This window comes from Apteryx mantelli, chromosome 12 (genome assembly GCF_036417845.1).
Source record: "Apteryx mantelli isolate bAptMan1 chromosome 12, bAptMan1.hap1, whole genome shotgun sequence".
NCBI lineage: Eukaryota > Metazoa > Chordata > Aves > Apterygiformes > Apterygidae > Apteryx > Apteryx mantelli.
The window spans coordinates 14862539-14883213 of record NC_089989.1 but is presented as its reverse complement, the minus strand read 5'-3'; the positions used below and the strand labels follow the sequence as shown (position 1 = coordinate 14883213).

Genomic DNA, 20675 nt, shown 5'->3' with positions numbered 1-20675 from the left:
CTAATTGTTAAAATATGTTGCTGCATTTACTGCTGTAGCTATAGATTTTAAACTAGCCTTTGCAGATTGACTGCATAATGTTCTTGTTGACACATTTTCCTTTGCCTTTACATAGAACTAAAATCTGACACCTGCACAGGTTGACAGCTATTAATGTTAGTCTGTGTCTGGCAGAAGCAGTCTCATTAGTATGCCTCACTGAAGGATGTGGTAAGCAACTGTTAAGGTATGCAGCATTACACATTTATAAAATGCCTGCCAGACTGGGCTCCCTTTCTCTTTGACCGTTTCTTTGAATTATATTTTTCTGGTTAAAATAATGAAGGCAATGGTGTGTGTCTGTGTTTGCTGAGACTGTTTTATTTGCTTTCTTTGTTAGCTTAATGGAGGCACAGGTCTGTTGACTTTGCATTGTTGCACCACAAATATGGATTTTGTGGACTGTTTCTGGAGATTGGATGTATGGCAACAATCGCTGGGAGTCTGATTTTTTTGATTTTAGTTTTAGATTATAGATATTGGGCCAACTGCCTGGCTCATAGATTTGAACCAACAAATCCAGAGTTAACTTTTGACTTGAGGACTTAAATTAAAAGGCTCTTTACTATATACCTATGTGACATCAGGTGATGTGCAAAGTAAAGGGACAACTACCTCAGTTCAAATAAAATACTTAACAAGTCTCTATTAGTGGCACATATCACTTAAGAGGCCTTATGATTTCATTAGCTAACTGCGCTTGATGTGGAACTGTCTCTCTGAACTGGCAATTATGCCATTTCCATCTCAAATACAGTTATAGCAGAGAAGATGTATTTATAATTTCCCTACTATATATTGAAGATTTCCATAATGTGTTTAGCATCACCATCTATTCATATGTATGACCAGAGCTGCTCAACCCAGTTCTGTTATTTACTTATCACTGATATGAAGTAGAAATTCATCTTTCACTCAGGTGGTGGTACAGGCAGAGTCAGAGAAAGGAAATAGGGAAGAAATGTGTCTGAATTTTGAACACAAGAATCTATTTTGTCTTTGCAACTGTTTAAGTCAAGATAGGTGATACTGTGACACTCGCAGAGTCCTAGCTGTGTGTTGTGATTCTACCAAAAACAAAAAAACAAAAAACACATACCCCAGAAGATATATAACTACCCCAGATGCATTTGCTGGCCTCTTCTTCATTTACATAAATTGCAATCCATACATTGGAATAGAAGCTAGCTTGCGGCTGTGCAGAACCATGTAGTAATTACTATATTCCAGCTGAGCTAATGAGTCTGTATCTCCACGCCATCCTCTCCCGACAGTGGACTAGCTTAATAGTTATTTATTCTGACTAATCTGCCATAAAGGTTGCTCCCCTCAGTCTCATCCACTATGTGATTTAGCTGGAGAATCACTGTTATCCTTGTTTTTTTATTATAGTGGTTATGGTACATTACTGGAATCAAACTAAATTTAGACATATTAAGGCGCTTGGCACAGTAAATACTGCACTTGTGAAGTTTGGGGGATGAGGGATTGGAACAAAAACTGTTTCTCAAGCACCTTGCTATGTTCCCTGTTAAATAAAGCAGAAGGGCAAACTCTTGGCTGCCTATTTGCAGCACTGTTTGTTTCTCTCAGAATTTACTGGGCAGCGATGAATAATTAAAGTTCCCCTGCCCACAGTTGTTACCATTTGAATAAATACTCCCATCAGTGAAAGGGATTCAGGATCCTGTGTTTTGCTCAGCACAGAAATCTGCTGCCAGCTGCCTGTCGTGCCGCAGGCACTGCCCCATCTCTGCAGCCTGTGTGCCGAATCCACCCGAAAAGCTGCTGGCTGACCTTTCGCCCACTTCTCCCTGTGCCCCAGCGCGAGCTGGGAGCCTGTGCTCGGAAACCCGAGCGGTGGAGAGCCCTCTCTAGCTCGCCCTGCTCCCAGGCAGGGCTGCCCGTTTACCCAGCCCTCATTAGCTAGAAACTCGCTACAGTAAATAAGGCCAATATAGGTCAGGATGAGCAGCACCTGCTCGCTTCAGATCTAAATTTGACCCAATATCTGACAGCGCAGTATTAGTAATTCAGTCATGCTTCTTACTAAGGCTCATTTATGGCTTATAAAGGGTTAATAAATGATTAATAGATATTTTAATGCATTTTAATTAATTGCTGGAGAGGTCAATAGGTTGTTTAGAAACATGGCTTACAGCCATGTATGACATCTTCTATTGTGTTCATAACTGCCTGTCATGCACACTGTCTAAACATGCTTTATATAATCTATTAATAATGTATTAACCCATTGTAAAGCATTTAGAAACAGTATCTTTGGATGGCCTGAACCAGTAATTCTTGTTTTGGTCTTGTAATCTTTACTCATATGAATGGTGCATTGACTTCAAGAGCACTGATCTTGCTGCTATTGAAATCTGATTCTGCCATCACCTCAGTGGAAGCAGGAACAGCCTCAGAAGATTATGTCCGAGACAGGCCTATGAACTGTAGATAACTGGAAAGATTTTAAAAGCTGCAAGAAAAACAGTTGAAATAACTGAATTAGAAGTTCCTTCCTACAGACCATCACATTCTCCTTTATCATTTTTTAAATTTTAATATATATTGATTTGTGAATGAAGGGACCGACCATGAAACTATGGTCCTGAAGAACTACACAACAGAGCAAGGGGATATAGGTCTTGTCTATGAGAGTGAGTATCTTACCTTACTCCATGTAGGTGCTCTGAAAACAGTAAGCTGCCACAGTTGCAAATTCAAGTCCCAGCCTGCCTTCCAGCTTTCCCTGTGTCTGGTGGGATACACTGGCTTGATACTTAACACCATGAAGGCTGGCCAGCATGTTAAATAGTCAAGCCAAGTTCCCTCTCCTGTGTATTCTCTGCGTGTTTCTGCCCACAGGCACAGATGATGGATGTACTTGACCCGGCAAGGGGTGTTCTCTGTGCTACGCTAGCAAGACTGGTAGAGTTAGGGGGTAGCTCACATGCACAAATGGGATTGAGGGCCAGAGACTTGATGAACTTATTCTTTTTCCTACTGCAAATCAGGAACTAGTACATCTGGTGCTAATGATCTAAATGCACTTTTATCTCATTGCAACACAAACACAAATTCCCAAGTCACCTAACTTTACATCACGTAATTATGAAAGCAGCTATTAGTGGCAAGGAAGATAAGTAGCAGAGGCTTATCCCATCCATTTGAAATTGTTGTCTGCTCTCTGGTACAGATAATGGCATGTGAAAACAGGTACAAAGTAGCACTGGAGGATGAGTTGCTTCAAGGCAGCTCCAGTGTGGCTGCTAGGTGACAAGGGCTGGGGAAGCTAGAGAAAGAAAGCCCTGAGTAAACATTTTCTGGTTGATTTGGGAATTGGGCACTGGCAAGCACCTAGTGATGGCTGAGGGCTTTCTCAGTGGAAAGAGGAGAGAGCAGGCAGTTAATAATTTAGCCACTAGAGCTTTAGTGGCTGGGTTTTTTTAATTGATTTATAGTTGAAGAAGATAAGGCACACTAGGAACAGTGGAAGCTAGAAAGGTAAAGGTGCTGTGACAACCTGAGAAAAATGCCAGGACTTATCTGCAGGAGCTTGGGAAAGTAGTCTGTGCGAGAATGTCCCAGGGCACGGAGTTCATGGACAGGGACAGTGTGCCACCAGGGCTATGCCAATATTGCACAAGAGGATTCCATGCAGAGGTACCCGGTGCTGCTCTAGATAAACTTGGTTACGTACTGGCTGTCATAAACCAATATGTCAATGTGGCTATGCTGCACCTAGCACCCAGGTGAAGTTGTTCAAAACTGCTTTGAATACTTCTCCCTACACTGATGTATGCAGCGACATCAGGACTTGGCACAAGTCTCAATATCTCCATAGCTGTTTCCTCACCCATAAGATGGAGGAAACTATACTAGCCCACATCAATGGGCTGCTATAAGAAATGATTAAATATTGACCATATTTCAGCAAACTTGCCACAAATTTAACTCCAATGAACTGAAATTCAGCATGAGTTCTTTTTTTTTCCTGTGAGTTCAATGTCCTGGACACTAAACAGTCTATAGTAGTGTGAATTTCTTGGTACTGACTTAACAGTATAAAAGCTGTATGGTTAATGGTCTATATGGACAATAGATTTTTCTACCTGCTTAATTCTTTTATGCCTGCCTCCCTTTAAAAAAAAAAACAAAAAAAACAAAAAAAACAAAAAAACACCACTATTAATTGTATTGGAATGTTCAATTACAAATAGGAAAGAGAAAAGAAAACCAAAAGAGACCAGAAGTCATAATAAATACTATATTCACAAGGGAAAATTGTCTCCCCCCCAATTATGTATGGTATGCAGTTTAAAAAGAAAAGAAAGAGCAGATTAAATATTTATAATGTTGCCTGCAGGCATACTGTGGGTCTTTCCTGGACTGTATGGTCCATCCTGATTTATGGTCCACCCTGGTTCAAATAGCATAAGAAAACATACAACATAAAGTAAAGTCCGGCCATATTTGGGGAAGGAAGAAAATTTGAAAATAAACCTTTAAAAGGAAAACATAATTGTGTATATGGAGTAGAGGCAATTACTTTACTGAAGATTAATATCTGCACATTCAAAGAAAAATTGTGGGAAAGTGTTTTGTTTACAGACCAGAGTATAAATGAGAATTTAAAGATAAGACTCATACATTTTGCTTTCCAACAACTGGAATTGTACATAGGAAATATGATTCTAACATTTATCAATTGAACACATTTTCAGGTATAACTAAAGTTCTTTATTTCTGGTAAAAGACAGGTTTGTAGGTTCACTATTAGTCTTCAGTCTCCACTTGTATTCTAGAGAAGTATAACTGTACTGATAGAGCTGTGAGTTTCTATTAAAATACCACAACTTCTGGTGTGGATAGTTTCATGCTGGAATAAATGTTCCTTATGCTGGTTTAGCCTTTTCGTTTCCTGAACAGGCCATACTGCTATAAACACCATTACACTGTTTTAAAAGGGTCTGTACTACGTCTAGGTTTGTATTTTACTACCTGAATGATTCTAATACAGCTAAAGTGGTTTAACTCTTAGGCGGAAAAATGTAGTGAAAAGAAAAAGTTTTAGAACTTGTTTTTATGGCTAAACAAGAATCTGCAGAAAAACACTACCTCATTGTGTAGAAAACATGAAAACATTTGGAAGTGAAATTCTCTCATTAGGTAAGCTGGTTGTCTGGTAAGTGATACAGAATAATGCTATGTATGACAGGGAATTCTATGAGGTGGCTTTCTGAAAGGATAATCTGTGTAATAAAGCCAATTTCTATTTGTAGATGTCACCTTACTCTCCTTTAAGCAAAATTGGCTGCTAGGATACTGTCTTTTTAAAAAGAAAATTGCAATTACAACAAGATGAACCAATGAGGCAGAACCTGAAATTATTTGCACCTAGGTAAGTTTTAAACTTAAAACTGAATGTCAGGATTAAAGCCCAAATCCAGCATTACAATCAGGAATCAAAGGTGACAAACTTCCAGAATTTATCTTTGAAAAACACTGCCTTTCCTCCTGCCCTGCCCAAGAAAAATAACAAAAATGAAAGGACTTCAGAGTTGAGCTGTTTTAACTCATTCTCTTTTAAAAAGAAAGAGGCAGGTCATTTTTTGAAATATGACTGTATTGTGAGCAGTGCTCTTCCTCACATGAACTTTCTGATCCAAAGGGTGCTGTTTCCTTTTAAATTAAACAAGATAAGACTAGAGAAATGATTGTTTCCCTTATTCCAACAACATAGACTCTTTTTATCTTCCAAGGGTTAAGAGTTAACTACCACTCCATGTGCTGGAAAGCAGAATTTGTAGAGAACGGAACAAAACCAGTTACAACATCCCACAGAAAAAGGAAACACGGGACCCTAAAGATTATGAGTCACCAGGGTCAGGAAAAGACATAGCAAGGCTTGTAAGGAAGGTTGCTGAACCTGCCTTTGATGTTTTAATTATGTTTTCTTTTTCTGAAGTGTTCCGATCACCCACAGAATGTTTTAGATATTTCCAGTGTTTGATTTGTTCCTCTGATTATCTCATTTTTGTTGTGGTCTGTGCCAAAGAAAATCCAGGCATAATAATTTATTGCATAAAGGAGATGATCTAATAATAAACACAGGGACTGGAGCCTCCCATGGTCACATCTTATGTCTGTTTGTGTCTCTGTATTTGTCTTTTAGAAAAAAACTGTTCACTCTTGTGGGGTCATATAAAAATAAGATCTTTGCTGATACTTGCACACCATTTGTTTCCAATCTATCAGTTGTGCTTTCTCTCTCCACAAGTAACTATGTATGTTAGCAGTTTGCTGTCTTCTTTTACGGATGAATGCTGTTTTCCTACCTATTATTCTCCTTTTTTTTAATGAACTACCCAAGTTTGATAAGCAAAACATCACAATGATTTTTTCACTTCCTGTGAACAGAAGAAGGGAACGGAACAAGCACTATTCAGATGAGGCCAAATTCTGAAATCTTACTCAAATTTTACTCAAGGAAGCTGCCAGAGACTGATGTAAGTCACAGAGGTCAGGACTTGGACCAACAAAAATTATGGGCTATTTGCATTTACATTTATTTTTCCTTCTTCCACAACTGAATGCGATACAACTGAGGGGAAAAGGAACGGGCTGTGAACTTTGGGATAGAAACACTGTGGTGTACTCCTTTATCAGGTGAGAGTGATCAGAGCTGGTGGATGGTTGGCGAATGATTTCTTTAGATAGATAACTAACAAAAAAAAAGCATTTATTTGCATAAAGCTAACTCGGCCATCCACAATTCCCACACACGTGCAGGATCTACAGTAAAGCAGAAATGACCCTGATTAGCTCAGTGAGGAAACAGACACTGAGAATTCAAGAAGTCTTGTTTCCATGTGACCTCCCCACATGCTAAAAACTACTTGTAAAGGAGCCCTAGCAGCATTCTGAATCTCATGACACTAAGTCATCGTAGCATCAATATCAGTTTTGCACTGCACCTAAACAATAACATTACCTTATAGATAAGAGTAATAGACCCCCAAGACAGTTGCCTTCTGGAAGAATCTGTGGCCTGTGTTTCTGAAAGAAGAAACAAAATATATATCTGGCTGCTGTTCTGTATTTCAGTCCTTTCCCCTTCTTTGTTCTTTTGCTGTCAGATCCACTGAAGGGCAGTGTTTAAACAATGAGATGCAGTCACTAGAAGTGAAGGAGAGTTCTTGAGGTAATATTAAAAAAGAAAAAAAAAGATCAAGAGCATTCTAGAAGGAAGGGCTGAATGGGAACGCCAGTCTGGACTCTACAGTTCAGCCTGTCACTAGTCTTTCAAGTCTCAACACACTGTTGGGTATTTAATGTTTCTTACTGTGACAGTGGTTCTCCTCTGGGCTGTGAAACGTCTGTGCTTGACAGTCTTTGAGACCCAGCTTCTAATAAAGCTATCCAGAGATTCATCAGAAGGAAGGCAGGGAGACTGACAGCAAAACAAATGCATGTCCTCTTCTCAAAGTAAGAAAAGTTTAGATTAAGGTTACTTGCTGTGAGAAAGCAACTTTGAAGTGAAAAGAAAAAGTGAGGCAAAATTTAAGTCACTTTTCATTTTTAGGAAAGAACTTGGCTTTGTGTAACAGAATTGCTGGAGAGTTCAGACTTGTGTTAGCAAAGAAAGGGTTTTCCTTTTTACAAGAAGTTTAATACAGCACTGCTGGCTGACATCACAGTTCTCCCCTGCACCGTGATTCTTTTGTTACATTTTGTTAGTTTCAGTAAAAAGCTCCTTTTCTTAAGATTGCCTGTGAATTAGCAGCATTGTTCTAACTTGACTGTTCATGACAACTTCCTCAGCTCTTCAGAATAGCTAAAGTATATTTAAGGCCCTGGGGATTTATTTCTGCTCTGTTCCTCTCCCAAATCACAGGATGTCCAGACTTTGCACCCAAGAAAAGCCGTAATAATGGCATGCTTCCAGGAGCCTGAGAGCTGCATTTTAGTCAGGGGCAAAGAAAAGACAGCATCCTGCATGGAGACATACTCATCTTCATTAACAATAGGCAATGCTCCATCTCAGTCTGAGCAGTTGACAATTGATCACACAATGAAATGCCACCTGCATACTTGTACCAGGATGGAGCACTTCATGTTTTTGTCTCTGCAGCTGCACCTGCAGTTCAGAGTGTGAGGGCTGAATACACTGTACAGATCTCCATCTGCACTATTTAGTTTGCTATACGTTGACAAACTAGCACACTCCTTCAACAGCATAACTGTTAATACCACAAAAAGTGCCTCTTCATTGCCACCTTACAGAAAGGTAGTAATCATAACTGTGCAAACTTCTTTGATCCTGTTTGGCTTCACTTCTGATTCCTGCTGCTGTTACTACTGTTTTTCAGCTCGTCACGAAGTTATTACCAAAGAGATCCTCGAGCTGGATACATGGGAGAACCAGTGGAACGTGGTGGCCATCAATGTCCTCATGCACGACAGCTATGATGTCTGCCTTGTTGCTAGGCTGAACCCACGAGACCTTATCCCTCCTCCACCAGATTTAGTGGACCAATAGAAGTGCAGTGACTCCCAGCACTTCCAGATTCTGCAGAAACCGAAGAATTTGGAGAAACGTGCTGAACTGATTCAGGATGATAGCTTAGTCCCACGGAGACAGGCCTGCAACATGTACTTAAGGACAGAATTGTCTTTGAATTGCATTTCTCAGGCAATGCTTCATTTGCTAGTACAGGTACTCTAGATTTCTGTGCTTGAAAAGTCGAGGTTCCCCAACCTTTGGGTTCAGCCAAGGTGCGCTGTCTCTTACAGTCTTCTATTCTGCTACGCAAGCTCTAGTGTTTGGTGCAGCCTGGGCTTCTGGAAACCTTTGCCTCACAGGCACGGTGGCAGCCCAGCGCTCATTCCACAGTGCAACAGCACAGACGAAAGCAAGCTCTAGCCAGAGAAATTCTTCCTTTGCTGTACATCCCACTGAGTTCTACCAAACCTCTGAGGGGGCTAAAAAGTACCTTAAGTCAACTGATGAAAACTGGTCCATTTGTCGCAGAGGGATATACTGTAGTTGGTTGATGCAGGAGCAGAGGAAAAGCAGAGAAGAGACAAGGAGGGTTTTGTCTTTTTTTTTATTATTTTTTTAAACAGTCTTGTTCAGTAGCCAACCACACCAGCTACTGAAAGCAGTGTCTAACTCATGAACAGGACAGTCAGAGATCCTTTCTCTGTTGGCAGAGCTGAGCCTGTACAAGTAGAAAACATACTGAGTCTTCTGGGAGGCTTGGAAGATCCTCTGTACCAAAGAAAAGAAGAATTCTAAGCTTTTGCATAGATCTTACCTGTCATGAAATCTGGTCTGACCAGAACCTAAAAGCTCAGTTAGAAAATTCTCTCCCTTTGAAAGAGAGATGGAGAAGGGGACATAACTAAAAAGTAATAATGAAACCAGTGTTATCAGCATACCAGCTCTGCAACTACAGAGAGAGAATAAATGTGCTAAACAGTTAATGTTTATATAAAAGTAGCTGTTTTTATAGCAGTAGCTCTAATGAAGTAACATAAAGTAAACTCTCTACCAACAATTTGGCTATAATCACAGGGAAGAGGAGTAGTTCAAACAATGTTTCTTAAGGCAGCGTTAAGTTTATAGGGCTTGATGACAGTGAGTTAGAGAGAAACTTAAGTGTTCCTAGTACCTGCTATCCTATTTTAATTATTCATAACTATTCATCATCTTTCTGGTGCCTACCTTATAGTATATCTGTGTTTCACTGCCTGGGCACTGCAAACGAGAGCTGGAAATCTCAGTTGTGTTCTTGAGTCAAAACTGCAAATAATAGTATGCTGCAATAGACAGAGAATGAAGGTCAGAGGCAAACATTAAAAGAGTAAGCTATAATACAGCACAAGAATGATCAGTAATCCATTCTTAGCAAGAAGTTGCTTTTTATGGTTACAAAGCAGCAACAAAAATGGAAGGAAATAATTAGCAAACAAAAAGGGGAATCTGTCAAGTAGTTCATGCATAGTCACTTGCCGGATTTGCACTTTGGAGCATCTCCATCTTCTTTTTAAATCACATATTTGGCTGCAAAAATACCAGCAATTTTTTTTTTTTTTTTTTGCCTGCAACGCTTATGGCTGAGAGATGGAGAGGATGACCCAAAAGCCCTTTCCCATCCCTGACTTCTTTGATTCATGAACTAGTCTCTACAATATCCAGTGGGAATATTAAACTGTCATATAAAAACAATTAGCGGGAAGGTCACTAAAGTTTGCCTGATAACTATAGCACCACGCTGAGGATAGCTCAGCCAATAGGGAATTTGTGGGGGGGACTAAGGAAAACATGCAGAAAAGAAGTAGGTCTGTGAACCTTATAACTAATCTCGTCCCCTGTTATGTTCCAAAGGCAGAATGAGCATCATAGTCTAAGCACATACTCCTGTGTTTGTACCATTTCTGTATTATCCAGTCATTCTTTTTTTTTTCCTTTGTTGATACGTAGGTCATCAGATCTTTAGGAGAGAGTTGTGACAAGCATGAACTTCAGTGGTACTAACCAGCAACCCATTCTTAAAATCTTAATCACTCTGGTTGCTAAACACTGTCTTAGGTATAAAATCAAGAAGGCAAAGAAATTCTGCTTTAATATGTTTTTTAAAAAATCAGCAGAGAGTTCTTCCAATTAACCATGCAAAACTGGAAACTCTTTTGTAAGTTTAGTTGTTACTGCAAAGTAAAGGTAACCTTGCTGTAATTTCTCTACAGAGCTCTCAAGTCAGCAGGAAGCAAAGCTCTTCAGTGGCTGCTCTCTTAGCCAAACAGCTAAGTGTTTTGTTGTGATTACTCCAAACTCTACAACAGTATCTACTGATTTTGTTTCTTTCACCTTTTCTGTTTTAAGGAAGAATGTTTTAAAGTTTTCTTTTAGTTTGGGTCTCTGCATTATGGGCTATTCCTGACCTCTTCACTTTAAAACCTGAGTTAATCTACTGGATTTTGCCTTGTGAAAGACAGTCTACTTAGAATATTTCAAGGCGAAAAAAGAGATTTTTGCAGGCTTGCATTAGTCAAATAACAGTGGCATTATTTGAACGCATATGTGGAACATAGCTGAGACTCCTCTATTATTTATTCCAGTAGAGAGCTGGCCACTTCTTTCCCATTTCGTATGTTCTGGTTTTTAGGCTGACACTTTGTGAGCTGGATGAGAACTATGTACTCTGTGAAGGTCCGTCTCGATAACTGAAGGAGAACAACGGCTTATGTTTTATACACTGACTTTTCAACCAGCTAGATTGAGCAGCAGTGGACGGTTAACATGGTTTTGGTTTTTTTTTCATAAGCCACTGGAATGCCATCTGCCCTACGTGCGCTGAGCACTGCTTCATGCTCTGCCCACAAAGTCTAACAATTAGCAGGAATTCTTGTGTCCCTCTTTCTCAGTTTCTTCCCATGTCTGAATGCCTAGCGTTAAATATCAGGGAGTTGTTTTCTTCTGGATCAAATATCTAGAATGGGGGCACAGGCAGAGTAATTTAGGTCCTAACTTCTTAATTCTATAGAGGCCCCATTTAGTTCCTTGTTGGCCCTTGGGGTCACCACAATTTCTAAACTAATACTTAGAAATGAATGCTTGACTGAGGAAGGAAGAAAAAAGGAGAAAGTATGCTTATTGAGAAATACAGATCTGAGCCAAAATCCTTCCTACAGTATGTCAATTTTGCATGTCCACCAATATGTTCATGGGTAATCTCACATGGCTGGGAAAGTCCTTAGGAGTCTTCATTTTTTCTATTACAAATCCTGATGCAAAAAAACCCTATAGAATATGAATTCTCCAAGCATGTGACCTTCACTGAAATAATAGTTTGCTTCAGCCACTTTCTATCTGAGCAATAGTTAGCTGAGCTTTTAATCAAAGCTGTGCTGACATCATCCATAATACTAAAATGCACACAAAGCAGCTCTGGCAAGCTATAGAACTATTTAAATGAATGGGAGGGTTGTTAAGCAAAAGCATTCGTTTCAGTTTGACTTGAAATACTGAAGTACATCACTAGTTGCCACATATGAAGAAAAATGTTGGAGAGGTAGCTGGTGATGTTGCACACAGGGAATAAAAAGAAAAATGAAATGCTATAAAAGGCTAATGGAGGTTCTCCACTTTTATCCTCACCTAATGTTTTATTTTGAAATTGCATGTGCATAGCTGATTTCATAAGGATTCCCTTTGACCTCTGATCTCAGTTTTTGTACATGTGGTCATAGTAACTATCCACATGTGTAGTCCATCAGGCATGTGACCACCCATTCTAACATACCACTACTGTGATTGCTTGTAGCTCACAGTCACTGCCACGCCAAATAAACACACATACATTTTGCACATGGGCAATATTGAAAGTTTATAGTCAGAGTCTGTATTGTGTTCCAGCTGCACTGGGCCACTCAGGAAGCCTTGACTTGCCAGCAGAGAATTGCCCTGGTGCATATAAAGCTGTCAGAGATAGCTCATGTACCAGCACTCCCAAACACATCCCAGGCAAGAGGCAAAGGGAGCAGCAAAACTGCAACACCAGCAACATAAATCAGAATGTTCTGACACGCAGAGGAGCCAAGGTGGCGTGCAATGATCTTCCTCTTCTCTTCCTAGGGAGAGTTCAGATGTAAAAGGGCCCTAAATCTTTACCTTGCATCTTTCCTTCACTCTACTTGAAATGTGTAGTGAGATTCTTGATCACCTGAAGAGCAGTGAAAATAAATGCTAGAAAAATATATGTATTTTAAATGTTAAAATTTATTCATTAAGATCTATATTTTATTGGTTTTCTGCTGATCTGGAAGAAAATAACATTCTTTTAATAAGCTGTTTACCCAGTGATTGCTATCTTAGCTATAGTGATGGTCTCTTTCATAGGCTCTCCTCCTAATGGAATATTGTAGCTCCTCTGAAAATTCGTTTCATGAATCACAGTGCTTTGAAACACCAGGTCAGAATTTCAGCTACTCCTTCGTAAATTTCTGTGTCTCTCCCTACAGCTTTTCAAGTGGACTCTAGCTCAGCTTCAAAGAAAAGCTATTTCACTCCCAGTTGTGCTCAGCTGGAACTAGTACATTTGCAATTTACTATCATTTGACATGTTGGGTTTGAAAGCAAAGAATGTATTGGAAATTGGCTGAAATATAGAAAAAATGTACTCAGAAGTACATTTTCCTTCTTTTCTTGGCAAATGTCTCCTCTGTGTGTTTACTACCCGGTCTGGGTGTCTGATGGAATGATTTAATAATAACCCATGATCTCAGCCACAGTGAAGGTTGCACTGGGGGCTATGTGTTTATGCTGCCAGAGCAGAGAGAATCAGCATGATAGAGCGCTGTGGCCTGCCTTGCTATAAGAAATTACCTTCAAACTAAAATGCATATAAGTTTTGTAGGATGTATATTCATCTGTTTTATATACATATGGATAACATTATTTTTAGAAGATTTTTTTAATGACAGTAGTAGGATCCTTTTTTTAACGCATACCTGGCAACTCTGCCTTCTGCAGAGCTCATCAGAGTACTTTTAAAAAGCACTGGTCTTTAAATAGATGGAACTATTCCAGGCTTCAAGTCAAACAGAAGCTTAAATTCCTTGCTGGACTAAGGAACAAATGGGGAAATCTTTCAGTCCTTGCCTACGTCTCCCTTCCTTCTCCCAATCTTAACTCTTCAAAGCTTTGCACAAGTCTGCCCTGTATCTCTTTCCCTGGCCCTGCTTCTGTCTCAGCCTACTTCTGTGACTGGCCCTTTACCTCCTTGTTTTCCCCCTTGCTTCCCCAGAAGACGGGAACAGCCGCTCTGGGTGCTCAGCAGGCTTCAGACTTTGTAGGAGCCACTAATCCAGAAACAAATCAACTTTGAAAGACAGAAGGAAGGCCGTACCATCTCCCTGGATTTGAGAACACTCATCTTTGGGCAGGTTCAGGTCCCAAACTAAATTTTGTGGTTCAATTTCATTGCAAATAAAGCCGGCCTACTTTGTAATGTCACTGGTCTTTTGGCTACAACACAGGTTTGAAGACAGGTGACCTGTGTCCTACTTTGTTTTGCTGCTCTCTCTCTGCACGATGCTGGTAAGTTCGACATTAAGTGCCTTGCATACTGTACATGTCATAGCTGTAATGACTGCAAGTGCAAACCATGATCATTATCTCTGATTCCTGAACACTAGTTGTTACACAGACAGTCTGAAGCACAGAGGGAGGCATCTCCATTTTTGCAATATAGATCAGGTCTTAAAGTCAGATATTCTCCTGCGGTTTCAGTCAGGGCAGGTTTCACTAAAGGATCTGGTCTCTTAATTTATCAGGTTTTAATACTGCTATTTTTTCTGATTTTGTCCTTTTCCAATCATTCTTTATAAGAATACAAGTGACTTAGGCAGCTTTTCTATGATGAAATGCATTATCCAAACTGGCCTCCTGAGGCTGCTGGCTTTTCATTATTAGGGTCGAAGTACAGCCACTAAAATAACAGTCAGCTGCACTACTTTACTTTCTGACTCAGCAACTTCATAGTAGAGGAAATGCATTTCATCCATACGTACAGTAATGTGAGAGGAAACCACTTCCCACATATACAAATTCCTGACTCATTCCTTTCAAATGTGGCTGAAACAACTACAGATTTCTAACAGAAAACGCTATGATACCCCTTAAAATTAGACTCCCGGGCTTTCCCTTGTATCAGGAGAACCACAGGGAGGTGTGGTGTTGTAACCAGTGCTCAGACTGGAAGACTGAACCTCTGGGTTTTGTTTCCAGTTCAGTCACTGTTTCCTAATCTTGGGCAAACTGTTCTCTGCACTTAGGTTTATCCAGAAGTAAAAAAGGCATAACAACACAACTCTACCTCATTTAGGGTCTGCCTTACTATATTTCTAGATGAGATGGCTCGATGATGTCTTTAATGTATGTCAAGATCCAGAGATGAAAAAGCATTATACAATGGCTACTATTAACATTATTGCACAACTGGCATCTATCTGCTTTTTGGTAATATGGGTGTCCAGGGCATTCAGAAACTGAGTCTTCCTGGAAGAGGAGAGACATGATATTTCCAACCATGATATTTTATTTACTTCATCATAGGTAAAAACAAAGGATATCAAATCATGCAATATGTTAAGCAGAAGAAATCTAAGGCTTACTGCATGTGTTTCATAGCTAGTCACACTTCTACAGAGGCAGAACTAATCTCAGCAAATTGAGAGGTCACTTACTGAGGCTAAATTTGAGCAGTAGTAATTATAAGAATGGGTGAACTGTATGTTTCTCAAAGCAGTTTTGATTTAGTAAATTATGCCATCTAGACAGCCACAATTGCTAACAGGCAAAAAAGAGAAGGTGGTTTATAGAAGTGTAGCAGATTTACTGGATAACAGAGACCTGAGCTGAATATAGACGATCTACCACACAGCTTTGATTAGGAAAGCAGATGTTGAAAGACTCCTGGGATTTCCATAAGGAATCTGGATCTGTATTGCATTTAACTGGCCACTAAAAGGCACTGTTACATCCAAGAAATCACCTACAGAAGACTCATAAGAGGGTTTTAGGATTTTGCTAAAGTGTAAACAATGTGGGATCTACTTGCTCCGTTACTGAATTTATACCAAGGATTATGTGGCCTTCCCCATCTGTGTGCATGTGCGACTAATTAGAGTTGAACTGGTGGGTAATTTACAATACTTAAGTCCTGAGATTCCAAAAATCTTTCAGGTTAAGACAAGTTTTGCAGTGTAGAGAATATTGGTTACTAAATAGCCAGGGAGATGTATTGGCCCTGCAGTTAAAAAGCCCCGGCAAAATAAACAAATGCAGTTACTTGCAGGACAGAACTGATCTTAATCAGAAAACTACCTAATTGTTTTGTTTTCCTTTAATTTATTAGACTGGAAGCCTGTGTGTGACAGTTAATTGGCACCTTTTAAAAAAAACAGTTTATAAAGAGTTACATAAATAACAATAGGACAGATCCTTCTTTCCCTCACAGTGATATAAATCAAGTATAAATATTTTTAAGTCAATGCTGTAACAAAAATGTAAGCGAGAAGAGACTCAGAGCTAAGGTCTATCTGAAAATCTATCTCCACTCAGGGAAGCTCATAGTGTTAGAATCTCACCCTTATGTTGAGGATGAAAAGGAAACAAAGCGAAAGATGAGATGTGAGAGACTGGTAATAGAGCACCAAACCTTTTCTTCTACCATGGGGGCAAACCTAGTGCAGGTCAAGAATTGCTTAAAGTCATTCCCTGCAGACGGCTGACTACTGACCACTGCTAAACATGTTACTATATGGCCCAGCTTCTAGTGGACAGATAATCAAACTACTGGAGAGAGAAAAAAAAACACAAAAACCCACAGTCATGGCTGGCTGCCCTGCTGGGACCCAGAAAAACAAGGTCAAGGACTGAATAACCTGCAAGATTCACCTTCCAGTCTCCAGATGATTCCTGCTAGCAGAGTTAAAGACAACAGTCAAAAGAAGTTTGCGTTACTTTTGTCTATACCCATAACTGGAAGAGGAAAGGTTAAAAGTCTTTCAAGAGTGCTTAACTGTCGCAAAGATTTAAGGGAAGAAGTCAAACTGGAGTAGTAGTAAAGAGAAGGGGAAGAGCTCTCAAACCTGTCTTTAAAATCATTTCAGATGTCTGTTCCACCTATTCTTCATTCTGCCCCTACTCTCCGGTTAATTCACTCAGAAATACCACATTAAAACAAGGGTGCAGTTCTTTATCTAAGGAAAGTTCACGTCCTGTAAGGAGAAAGGCCATATCTAATCCAGGTCTCAAATGTCATATTGGACTGTTCAGTGTCTATTATTTGTATATATTTTTCTAAATTCCTCCAGAATGATGGGCTAGATGCTTAGACTGATAGTCCTATAAGCTTTCTCTGAGATAACATGTTTGAGTTCTATTCTTGATTGCAATGACAGTCATCACCCACAATATGACAGCATCTATCTAACCATCTCCCTAAAAAAGCAGATAACCTTTGCTTTTCCTAGAAAGCAAACCAGTGGAAGAACTGATCTTGCTAAGTATTATATGCAGAGTTGGCTACTGCTATTCTAATACATACAAAATAATGACATACTTAAATCCTTTGTCCTCTTAAATAGACAAGATTAAAACTGCAATGGCAAATATTGTACTCCATAACAGCTGGTGGCAGGGCCTCTGTCTTCCTTTTTTGCCTTTACGAAGGATCACAGAAAGCGACACTGCATTGACCTTATCCCAGTGAATCATACTAAACTGTATGCTGTTCATAAGAGGTCTTTCCAGATTGCAGTGAAGTCTTCAACTATACCTTATATTCAGAAAACACAAAGGTCAAAGGATTCCTAATATGCTTATTCCTTGCAGGTACCTTCAGTAAGGATGCTCTAAGGACAAATTTTTGCTTGCTGGAATCAATGGCAAAATTCCCATCAATATCAGTAAGACTAACTTTTGCCCTATGGTTATTTGAAATGTTTGCATAAGAATTACCTTGAATCATAGGATAAATTTAGTGGTGGGTCAAAATGAAATGATAGAGACGTAAGTTGATGTGATCTCCCATGTTACACTAATATTACTGTATGACTCCCTCAAGAGTCTTCTACTGTACTCTCCTAAATTTACTTATTTACTGAGACATCTATTCACTTTCCATCCCTCTGCAGTGCCTTTTAAGATTGTAATGCTCGCCTAACTACTAAAGAGAGTCTACAACAGCACAAAGCACAATCCAAAAGGTGAAAAGATAAAAATGTAAGAAGAGGGACCTTTAAAGGTGGCTGATACATTCCAGTTCCTCTCTTCTGTCAGCTGGGACACACTTGTACTTAAGTGTATGTTGATAATGAAGCTATTGCTGTATTGCAGTTGTGAGACATGATTTTAAACTGAATAGATGTACCCAAGCCAGATCTAATGATTAGTAATGAAGATTCAATGGCCCAAGTGTCAGCTGCCCTAGCAGTTCTGCGTGATCTCTAGCTGGCTTGAACAGCCCACGCTGAAGCCCAGGCTATTGTGTGTTCACTGTTCTCATTACTTATCAGCCTCAACTAAAGCCAACTCAGGTATTCACTTATGTTGCAGTCAGAACTCCTAAATGAGTATAAAAGAGACTAAATATGTAGTTCAGCTTGCATAATTTACAGAAGTCCTTTTCAGCCAGATCACTTTGCAGTCCATGTTGCCATGAAGCTACAAAATTGCCTGTGCTGGCACAGCACAAAGAGAGGCATAGAGACAGGAACAAGCAGCTGCTAATGGGTGTGTGGTATGGCAGCTGCTTATGCCAGCACTAACACTTGAAAAGTCACTCAAACTGTGCCTTAATGCACTAGTATTCACCTCAGGTCTGAAGCTAGCCCACTGTAAATGCTGCTCGTTGGAGTGCTTTCAGGGGACAAATAGTCAAAGACTATACAAAGATTGATAATTGCTGCAGAGTCTTGTCATGACTCATGCATTAATAGCCTACAGCTTGATACCTTCCCATGTTCTCATACAAAGATGCCAACTAGCACATGAAGAAAACCATGGGATAGGAAGCTTACCCTATTTCCACTATTCACAGCTGATAAAACCTTCCTAAAGGTTTTAAAGGACTTTCCAAAATGGATTAAGAATCCACCCCTGCTCAGCATTGCAGCATGGAGCAGTCATCTGATGCACAAAATAATACTTATTTTGCCAGTAAATTTGCCATTTTCCCAAGCAGCTCAATCTTTAATCTGATCTATTTGTTTCTTATTTCAGACAAACCACTGTAACAAAAATGTTCGGTACAAACCGCTAAGCCACTTCACATGTCTGTAAAACTCAGGCGTGTTAACTGTTCCATTGCTCTTTTCAGTTGGCCAGGGTCTTTGTTCGCTTGCATTTAAGAAGGACTTTAATATGCTTGACCTACTGTGATATTGCACTGATCATCTCGTAGTTTCTGCTTTATTTACCTAGCTAAGCTAGATAAATTTTGATATGGAATTCCATAGTTTACTTCTATAAGGAAAGTAAATCTTTATAAACACAAACTCAAAGGGAAGCTTTAGCTGGGTTTTTCTGGAACCATTTAAATCGTATTTGTTGTGATCTACTTTAGTGGATACATTGTATGCAATGCATTAGGAGATTCATGAGGGTGTGATCCACTCAAAGGATTTGACCCAGCTCCATTTAAATCTGCACGATTTTTGGCCAATAGGAAATAGGAGCAGGATCAAACCAAGAGTGTAATCCTGTTAGCATTTATAAAAGCCTTCTCTGGGATCAGGATATAAATAGTAATTTAAAGATGATTAAAAAAAGTGATATGCAGTGAGTAATTTGTAGGTAGTTTACATTCAAACTGTGATTGTTTTTAAAAGGAAAGACAGTATCAAGAAAAAACTTTGTATATCCCACCTGAATATGCACCTGAAATTAATCTAGCCAGCTACTGAAAGACACTGTTGCTCCACTGAAAATTACAGGTGGATCATTTCTAGAGAAGGAACCAACTACTGAAGACGACAGTATAAAAATCATAACATAAAATCCACTGTGTAACCATCCACAAAGACTTTCTGCTCTGTTTAAATTATAGCAGGTTTTTGAGGCATATTTGTTTTAAAAAAATTTTATAACAAATTTGACATCAACAAAACAATTGAGACAAAACCGAAGTCAAAGAACAGGGGAAATGTAGCTTTCTGGGGACTGCCCACAGTCAGAATGCAGAAGTGCTGGTCACTGTGTTAATGACATAGTGAATCCCTTTTGTAGTAAGGGAAAAGAAAATCCATTAGAAAAACCTACAGAGACATCTAGCTCTATTACTTAACATTTACAGTTGCCTACCATACAGTGGTATGTTATGGAGATAAGCAACCATGATAAAAATGTATATAATAAACTTTAAAAATGGAAGACTGGAAATTTAATGCTGTTTTACTTACGAAATGTTTCTCAGGCAAGTGTCCCCAGGAGCTGTTTTATAGCAAAGTTTGAATGAAATACAATAAAAATCAAAGCAAATCAAAGTTCGTTCACCGTATAACAAACAAAACAGCTCAGGTTTCAGTTTGGGTTTTAAAGCCAGGAAGGGAATTTACTTGATGAAATTTTGCTGCTGCTCAGAATTCCCCAAAAAAGAAAAAGCCAATAGTTATAAAGGTAACTTCCAATCAGTTTGGACTTAAAACCTTATGTTGTCATGAGACCAAAAGTGAAAGATTCGAAGACTTATATAGCAAGCTGCAAAGAGCCATAAAATAAACAATTCAGTTCTGCTGCAGGTTAAAAAATATCAATTTATATGTACAGGCTTGCTTTTCAAGTATGCATATGATAAGGAGTGCATGCAAAAATATTCATGTATTACATGTTTGATTTTCATGGAAAAGTCATGAAATTACAAGCAAACCTCAGCCACTACTTGTGTGCACCACAACGGTACAGATCCATGTACAAATTAACAGTGTAACTGTATGTCATTGTGCGCATGAGGTTATTCAAATTCAACGTCTAAACACTGACTTGAAAAACAACAGATTGCACAGATGCAAAAGTCCAATGTCCATGTTATTACTAATTTTTGACTACTGTCAAAACATACCAG

General features: G+C 39.2%; 1 protein-coding gene across 1 annotated transcript in view; it reads left to right on the top strand.

Moving 5' to 3' along the window:
- Nucleotides 1-8584, top strand: part of KBTBD12 (kelch repeat and BTB domain containing 12) — a 28945-nt gene extending 20361 nt beyond the window's left edge. The window contains exon 5 of the mRNA XM_013951978.2: nt 8415-8584. Coding sequence (XP_013807432.2) covers nt 8415-8584 — 170 coding nt within the window. The remainder of the gene's footprint in view (nt 1-8414) is intronic.
- Nucleotides 8585-20675: the final 12091 nt, after the last annotated feature.